Here is a 9,392-nt window from a genome sequence, read left to right on the forward strand (position 1 = left end):
GAGCTTTAAGAACAAAAGTTCCAGATCCTTTTAATGCCATACAAATGGGACAGAAACACTGATATTTTATATAGACCTGTCTACTGATTTAGATATTAATATCCTTACTGTACACACATTACAAAGAACAAATCTGGTTCTTAATCAAATCCTAATGAGTTAAATAGAAAGTGTCATGGAGTCACTTAACAGCCTCATGACATTAAAACTGACATGAAAATAACAAAGAAATAAATATATAAAATAAAATCTAATTATAAACATAAATAAGTGCTGAGTTCCTTACTTTTATGGTCTGTAGAATATATCATTCCAAACACATCACTTAAATTTTCGCTTTATGGTACATGTTCTTCACATTCTTTATTGACTGTATATAAAATATATTTTAAATGTAACTGGAGATATGACATAATGCAATATTCAATAAAATACAAAAACTTAAATCTTATTGTATAGACTTGGTCATCAAATCACTACGTTGCCTGTAGGAATTTTTAATGTCCAGCAGGTGTCAGTATTGAGTGACACAGTATCGACACAGTGTTGCTATGAGTCGAAACGCCTCACGACGCCTCATTTATCCATCACTACGAATGACTGAAATGCCGAGGTCTGATCAACGTCTAATCAATGTTGAATTAACAGCTGCTTTGCCGCACACCTTCCCTGATTTCTGGGGAGCGAGAGCGGCCTTTATTGATGATTTCTATGACTGCTGTGCTGTCTGAATGAATGAGGATGGATTTTTTTGACCATTCGTGACCTCAAAGGATCGCAGCAATGACGATGGGGTAAAGCTCGGAAAGTGCGGAGGAAGGAGAGCCCGAGGCGTTCTGGAGAGACTTAAACTCGAGCAGGCATTTGTTGGCGAACCATTTTCCTCTGTAATAACCGCCAAAACCAATTGAGGGACCTGCGTCGGTAAAGAGTTGAATGTCTTCGGGGTAGGTGAGGAAATCATTGTAGAAGAAAGAAATTCCGTTCCAGGATGAAAGAAAGTGATGCCACAGGCGCATTTCTAATTTGCAGGAGTGATCGATAACGAGAGAACCGTGAAGGGAGGGGATGCTGGCCGCTTTAGACAGGAGGTGAGAAATGAAGGATTTACCCTGCGGAATGATGCGAATAGCGTAGTTTAGATGGCCGAGGAGAGAAAGCAGCTGTTGTTTAGAACATTTGTGAGCGAGTAAGAAATTAGAGAATATTAAGGTGATTCGGTTGATCTTTTCGGATGATAGGGAAGCTTGGAAGGATGAAGAGTCTAGGGTGATGCCTAGGAACTCTAAAGACATGCACGGACCGACGGTTTTCTCCTCTGAGAGGGGAATTCCCAGTTGGGAAAAGGCTTGAGTTAGGGCGTTAAGACCGGAACGAGGAGGGGAAGATGGAGGAGTGACTACCAGGAAGCCGTCCAGAAGGTGTATGACGCAAGGGAGTTTATAGGCATTGATAAGGATCCAGCAAAGGGCTTCGGACAGGGAATCGAAAATTTTGGGGCTGCTATGGCACCCGAACGTGAGGCGGACGGCGAAGTAAAAAGCACCTTTCCAAACTACGCCGAAGAAGCGCCAGAAATCGGGGTGGATGGGTAGAACTTTGAAAGCGTTAGTGATGTCGGCTTTAGAGAGCCAGGCGCCATGTCCCACTAACCGAATGAGTTTATTGGCATGATCTATGGTTGCATGTTGCATGGAGAAGTCAGGGAACGGAATGATGCTGTTGATACTAGGAACGTGAGAACCATGAGGGGCTGAAAGATCTATGATTAGCCTTGTTTTTACCTGAATATTTACGAGTGGCGATGCCGATGGGGCTGACGCGAAAAGTAGGGAAGGGTGACCTAGAAAAGGGGCCTATCACGAACCCTTTTTTAACTTCTACGGTGAGGAGAGTGTCGACTGTGTCAGGATCTGAGAGAGAGGATTGAAGATTGTGACATTGGTGGGTGGAATCAGGAATAATTTCTATGCCCGGGTGGAAACCGTGAGTGAAACTATTAATGAGGAAGTTAACAAATTCCCTGTCTGGGTGATACTTGAGAGCAGTTGCAAGAGCTTTCACCTGGACTGGAGTGGAGAGATGGCGGCCTAGTCAGTCTGCTGTAGAAGTGGGATTGTGAGGGCAGGTGTGTCTTGCGTGGGCTCCGCCGCAGAAGGAGCAGGCGTGCAGCAACCTGCAACTGGAGCTTGAGCAGCCGAGGTCATTAAAGTTGTTACAGATCATCCTGCCTCCTTGTTACAGGATGGGGCGACCTCTTTTGTCGGTTCCCCTATGAGTAAGGGTTTTGGCAGAGGGACAGGGTCTGCTGGATTTCGGTATGAGGGAAGGAGGGGGGGCGGCGGTGGTCAGACGATTGGAAGTAGAAGAAGAGCTAGGAGGAGGGCTAGAGCGGAGAGGGATGATGGATGTACAGGCTGTGGCTAGGTGAGATGGAGCGCCGCAAAGATTGCAGGAGAGAGATGCGTGGGCGGCGGAAATGCGGCAGTACAATTCAGAATCAAAAGAACCCCAATAGCTGCCTAGGTTAAACTGTTGCAAGCAGCCTGCTGCTTGGTTGGCGAACAGAATGTAATATTGATAAATAGTGTCTCTATAAAGAGAAAAAGCGAGAGCGAATTCGACGGGTGTGAGATCTTTGGAGCGGGAACTTAAAGAATTACTAAGTTGCATAGGACCTTGGTTTGTATTAAGTTCTCTAGGCTGACTAAAACAGATCAAAGAAGGTTGAAGGAGAAGTGCTAGATCGACATAATTACCATTCAAAATTTGCTGGCGAAGAGAAGGAGAAATGGGGGAGGGCCGTAGTACGTTAGTGGATGACTGGGCTGGAGGAACTACTGTAGCGAGATTGAATGATTATTAATGTTAGGGAGAGTGTTTGAAGGGAGAGGAAGCAGGGGTAAGGTGTTTGAGAGAGAGGAAGTGGTAGGAAAGAGGTTAGAGGGGAGTGAAGAAGGGAATGAGGAAGGAAATCCTGAGGCACTATGCTGAGTTGGATTTCCCGCTACTTGAGAAGAACCAGGGGTCATGGCATTTATGGAAGTGAGGAGAGCTGAAGAAGGGAGGGGGGGGTGAAGATAAGAATGAGATGGCGGGATTTGAGGAGTCTGTGAAGACAACGAAGCGATTGCCAAAGATAAAAGCTGAGAGAGGTCGGCTAGGCAGGGTGCATTTGGTGGAGGATGTAATACGACCTGGTTCCCGCGAGGGGGAGCTGTTGCTGAGTGCGAGGGCCTCGGAGGCGTGGGCCAGATGACTTCGTCTGGGATGATGGGGGAGGAAGAGGATGCTGGAGAAAAACCCGGACGTCCGGGGTATTCGGATGACGCCGGGGCTGACGTTTGCTGCGGACCTGAGGGAGGAGAGCAATTGAAAGAGCCTCAATTTATTGTCAGAGCAACTGAAGGGGATTCCTTTTTCTTTTAATGAGCAATGGAGGCGGGCAACGGTCCAGCCTTTGAGGAGCTGGCGAGTTGGAACGTCTGGAGAGGGCCACGGAGACGAAGCCAGGTTGGTGTTCTGGAGCTGCGGCGTTTGGGAATTGTGTCTGGGACCGGGAGAACGAGGGCGTCGGCTGGACCCCCGGCGAGTCCCTCGGCCGTCGATGTGACGTTGATGGATGGACCACGGTTGGACGAGGTGCTGCTGAAGACGAGGAATGAAGCTGGGTTTGAGGGTCGAAGATCACGGAACGAAGGCGTTTGGAGCCGGAGGCTTGTCTTGTGACCTGGGGAGGAGAGGTTGAGGCAGCTGGAGAAGGGTCGAAGAGGTCATCCGAGTCGGAGTGGTCGGGCTGGAGAGTAAGAGCGTCACTGCAGTACCCTGCCGTACCCCCTACTTTCACCCCCTGGTTGAAACCCTAACATTGATTCAACATACCGACCACTTTTAACGTTGAACCAATGTTTCTGGCTGACATTGATTCAATGTTGTTTCAATCATTCTGTGCTATCTGGGTACGTACAATTGATTTATTGGACACAATAGATCTTTTTTTTCCTAAATGTTATTAATAGTAAAGAGGGTTAGATAATAAAAGAAAATAAACAATTGTTCTTTTCTGTTTTGCTTAAAGGAAAATCTCAGTGCGTACAGCTTTACAGCTGCAGGCGTACTGTGCTCAGCTACTGTCAAAAGTCCAAAATACGCACAAAAGAACTATGCCGAGGATAGATATGACAAAAATCACGACTGTCCATCCATCCATCCATTTTCTGTACACCCTTGTACCTTAGTGGGGTCGGGAGGGTTGCTAGTGCCTATCTCCAGCTAACGTTCCGGGCAAGAAGTGGGGTACACCCTGGACAGGTCGCCAGTCTGTTGGTCAAATATTTGGAACATTAAAAAATAGATGTCGAATATCCTCCAGCAATGCCAGTTTAGAGCAGCAGGACAACCTAATGGTTCCAGTGCATCATCACGTTTCGGCGCAGCAGCTCCGCGCTATCTGGATGTTGTGGGTCTAAAACCAAAAGGCAGCGCAGATTATATTTACTGCATGTTTCACAAATTGTGCGGGAAAGAGATGATTTGAGTGGGACAGATAACCAGCCAGACTGCTAACAATATATTTGCATTAAAAACAAAATGAAAAACACCGTGAATAAACTTTAATGTGCTTGTTATTTAATAGACAAAAATGAATATTTATGGCTAGTGATTGCTGATTGCCTTTTTAAGAGCAAAGAGCGGGGGCGGGGGGGACAAATTCACACAATTATTTTTCGACCTGAGCAAAAATGATCTGCTCTGGGCAAAGTGTGGGTGAGCATTTGGTCCAGGCCGTAAACGGACACGGGCCCGATGTCTCTTTTTTTTTTTTTTCATCCCAACGCCATTAGAAAGAAAACATCATCACAGTTCTATAAAAGGTGACAAATACAGAAATCTCATTAAATTTTTAGGCAGAATTGGTTCAGATCTGGAGTCAAAGCCTTTTTTCAGATGTCAGACAGGTTCATGATCCCAACCCGACCCGAAGCTGCCGCATGTGCATAACAGTCATAACAGTCACCTTTGGGTGACTGTTATGATCTGGAGCCTTAGATTTGGTCCAGATCTCAGTGCTGTAGGTTTTATCTGTACCTCTGTCTGCATATAAACACAGAGAGATGTCAGTCACAGACTGTCAGAGTTGCGTGCAGCCTGTGTAAATGTCTGGCGGGACCAGTGGATGGGCTGGGCAGGGCCATAAAGTGGTGGGGCTAATAATAATAATAATAATAATAATAATACATTTTATTTCAAAGGCGCCTTTCTGGCACTCAAGGACACCGTACGAGAGTAAAAAATAGTGACAGAAACAAATAAAATATAGCAATTAAAAATAGATAGAAATAAATAAAACAAAACAATGTATCTATATAAAATCTATGTAAAATCAGGCAAACCAATTGTGTCATGTGGAAAAGGTAGATCTAAAAAGGTGTGTTTTGAGTTTGGTTTTAAAATTTGATAATGACTTTATGTTTCTAAGGTATGGTGGTAATGAGTTCCATAGTTGGGGAGCAGAGCGACTGAAAGCTCTGCTCCCCATGGTGGTGAGACAGGCAGAGGGGACAGTGAAATGGATAGAGGAGGATTATCTGAGGGAGTGAGAGGGAATGGCAATATGAATAAGATTTGAAAGATATGGTGGGGAGAGATTGTAAAGGGCCTTGAAAGTGTACAGAAGAATTTTGTATTCTATGCGGAACTTGGTGGGCAGCCAATGGAGTCTTTGCAGGACAGGAGTGATGTGGTGCATGGATGGGGTTTTGGTAATGATACGGGCAGCTGAATTCTGGACCAATTGGAGCTTATGAAGAGATTTCTGGGTGAGACCAAACAGAAGGGAGTTGCAATAGTCAAGGCGTGATGTCACAAGACAGTGAACAAGAATGGCAGTGGAATGGGGAGTAAGGGAGGGGCGGCGGCGATTGATGTTGAAAATAAGCTGAGCGGGTAATATAATGGAATTGTAATATAACGGGTAATAATGGCCCCCTGGTCCCCCTGTTCCGGCGCCTATGGCCATTTGGATCACATATTGTTGAACTATGTTTAAAAGGAATATTTTTCCAAATAATAATTGCAACACCACAAACCTTACTGGAAAATTAAGATTTGTTTGTAAGTTTGTCTACCCAAGTACAAGGCAGAGACTTCTGTTCAAAGAACATCTAAAAAAAGGATGGTCTAATGTAAGTCTCTTAAAACTTTCACTATCCTAACATGAGACAGATCATCTCTAAATAAATAATCGATCTCCTCCCTGCTCTGCATAATTACTCCGCTTCAGTCAGAAACAGCCACTCAGAACTAGCAGTAATCAGCTAGCTGCCATGCTATCAGGAAGTTTTCATTCAGTAACTCTGGATTGTTTATTGTAATGGAACCTGTATTTGCCTTTGAATGTTAAGTTTTATACTTGAACTGTTTGGCAATGTTGAGAGATTTTATTTTGACTCTTTGCATTATTTAGCCTCTTAAGAGCCTTTATATATTTTCAGTCTGTTAAAGATAGTATTATCAATAGCAGGACAATTTGCATAATGCCTGTTTTGTTTAGTTTTCTTCTTGGAAAAAGTTATTAAAAATAAGTTTTTGTCTAAATTAAGGTGAATTCATGGTTACTTTTTTCACATAATGTAACCGGTAGTGTTTATGATTAAAAAAAAAAAAAAAAATTATGTGATCGGTATCGGTGATCGGTATCGGTGCTCAGCCCTCGTGGGTGATCGGTATCGGTATCGGCAGGAAAAAACTTGATCGGCACATCTCTATGTAAATATTATGCATTTTACAACTGCACAATAAAATGTTGCACTACCTTTTTTTGCAGAAGCTTACTGATAAAGTAGATGGGGTAGTAAAACTTACAATACAATACTGGCAGCTGAAGACATCAGAATTTTACTGCATATGTAGTTTCATCACTGAATTTTCTTTAACAGTAAACTACTATGAAAATGAATTACGGTGCTGAATATGTAAATTCAAAGTAAACTACTGGCAGCTAAATTCACCAGTATTGTACTATTTTACAGTATCTGTACTGTATTTACTTTAGATTACTGTAATCAGTAATCTAAAGTAAATTACAGTACAATTACATAAATTTATGGTGTGGCTGCCAGGGTTTTACTGTAAATTTACAAAATTATTTCTTAGAGTGACCCATTTACGATCCTAGTCTTTCTTTAACCACAGAAACTGGAGTTGTTGTGTGAAGTTCACAGTATGCTCATTACTCACGCTGCTTGTGTCTGAACATTTCAGGAACAAGTCAAATACAAATTTTCAAGCATGCTAATTTAGCAAATCACCAGAAACTGAGAGGTGACGATTACCAACCACACGGCCAGAAACGAGCCAACTGCTCATCAATTTTAGTTGATGGATGCATCCATTCATTTTCTTTGACAAGCTGGTGAAAACATGTAAGAACAGGAGTGAAAGATGCTATTACAAGGCAGAGTGAAGCTTGTGAATATCCAGAAATACAAAGGTGGGAACTTCTTATTTGAACCACAAAATGGACGTCATGCATGAAAACAATTCCTTCCTCTGGGAACATCCTTCACTGGACTGGATGATAAAGAGACAGAAACAATGGTGGTGAGTGAAGTAAGGGAATTAGTACAACAGCTTCAATATATCACAGTCAAGGCTGGGGAATGATGTAAGGAAAGGAAAGAGATGGGTTAGCTTGTCAATGTCTTAGTTCACACTGTAACCCAGAACTGAAGAAATCTGTTTCATTGGGTCAAAACTCTTTACCCAGTGAAACACGGGTACCTTGTCGACCTAGTAGAATCCCTACCTATGATTTTTCTTCTTTAGCCCCTTATGAAAAATCCACTCACAAATTTAGGGGTGAAAATAGACCGCTGCATTAAATTCGACTGCCAAGTCAACAGTGTGATTAAGTCACATTTCTTTCAACAGAGGCGCATGCAAAATTTTCTGTAGTTCTTATATCAACAATGGGATTTTTTTCAGATTTTTGTCACTGAAATGTTGAAATAATAATGTTTGCAGTCAGTTTTCGGAAGGAATGCTATATACTGTTGTAAGTCGGATAATTAGCAATGTCACTGCTTAGAGTTAACTAGTATATGACACAAGAGAACAGCATGTTAGGATGCTTTCTCCTGCTTTGTTTGGGAAAGAGGGAGCTTGGGATGGGTAAATGTAAGTTCTCTTTACATATTTTTCTAAAAATTTTATTTCTTTATTTTTTTATTTATTCTTATGCATATTTTGGGCAATTTCATTTGCCACTGTGCACATAGCTCAACCTTGAGTTTTTCAAGACACTTGGAGGAAAGAATGAGGGCATTAATTTGGTCAGTTAGAATGTCCATGGCAGGGCACTCAGTTAAACATGCTAAGGTTTTTGCACATCTTAAATCTTTGGCAGCTGATGTCTTGTTCCTTTAATACATATGTAAAATTTATTTTTTTAGGTTACAGTGGGGCAAAAAAGTATTTAGTCAGCCACCAATTGTGCAAGTTCTCCCACTTAAAAAGATGAGAGGCCTGTAATTTTCATCATAGATGTACCTCAACTATGAGAGACAAAAGGAGAAAAAAAATCCAGAAAATCACATTTTCTGATTTTTAAAGAATTTATTTGCAAAATATGGTGGAAAATAAGTATTTGGTCAATAACAAAAGTTCATCTCAATACTTTGTTATATACTCTTTGTTGGCAATGACAGAGATCAAACGTTTTCTGGAAGTCTTCACAAGGTTCTCACACACTGTTGGTGGTATTTTGGCCCATTCCTCCATGCAGATCTTCTCTAGAGCTGTGATGTTCTGGGGCTGTCGCTGGACAACACGGACTTTCAACTCCCTCCACAGATTTTCTATGGGGTTGACATCTGGAAACTGGCTAGGCCACTCCAGGACCTTGAAATGCTTCTTACGAAGCCACTCCTTCGTTACCCGGGTGGTGTGTTTGGGATCATCGTCCTGCTGAAAGACCCAGCCACGTTTCACCTTCAATGCCCTTGTTGATGGAAGGAGGTTTTCACTCAAAATGTGATGATACATGGCCCCATTCATTCTTTCCTTTACACGGATCAGTCGTCCTGCCAAGGGAGAAAAACAAGGGAGAAAAACAGCCCTAAAGCATGATGTTTCCACCCCCATGCTTCACAGTTGGTATGGTGTTCTTTGGATGCAACTCAGCATTCATTCTCCTCCAAACACGACGAGTAGAGTTTTGACCAAAAAGTTCTACTTTGGTTTCATCTGACCATATGATATTCTCCCAGTCATCTTCTGGATCATCCAAATGCTCTCTAGCAAACTTGAGACGGGCCTTGACATGTACTGGCTTAAGCAGGGGGACACGTCTGGCACTGCAGGTTTGAGTCCCTGGTGGCGTAGTGTGTTAC

The 9,392-nt window shown here is 42.7% G+C and overlaps 1 protein-coding gene across 1 annotated transcript; it reads right to left on the reverse strand.

The window, feature by feature from the left end:
* Positions 1 to 404: 404 nt before the first annotated feature.
* LOC103458245 (uncharacterized) lies at positions 405 to 2,098 on the reverse strand. Its single transcript, XM_081603522.1, has one exon. The coding sequence runs from the start codon at positions 1,692 to 1,694 to the stop codon at positions 768 to 770; it is 927 nt and encodes a 308-aa protein (XP_081459648.1). The 5' UTR covers positions 1,695 to 2,098; the 3' UTR covers positions 405 to 767.
* Between the last annotated feature and the right edge of the window lie 7,294 nt (positions 2,099 to 9,392).

This window comes from Poecilia reticulata, chromosome 22 (genome assembly GCF_904066995.2).
Source record: "Poecilia reticulata chromosome 22, P_reticulata-male-v2, whole genome shotgun sequence".
NCBI classification, from domain to species: domain Eukaryota; kingdom Metazoa; phylum Chordata; class Actinopteri; order Cyprinodontiformes; family Poeciliidae; genus Poecilia; species Poecilia reticulata.

Excerpts from the sequence above, each read along its gene's own strand:
- LOC103458245 (XM_081603522.1), bottom strand. The coding sequence starts at position 1,694 with ATGCAACATGCAACCATAGATCATGCCAATAAACTCATTCGGTTAGTG.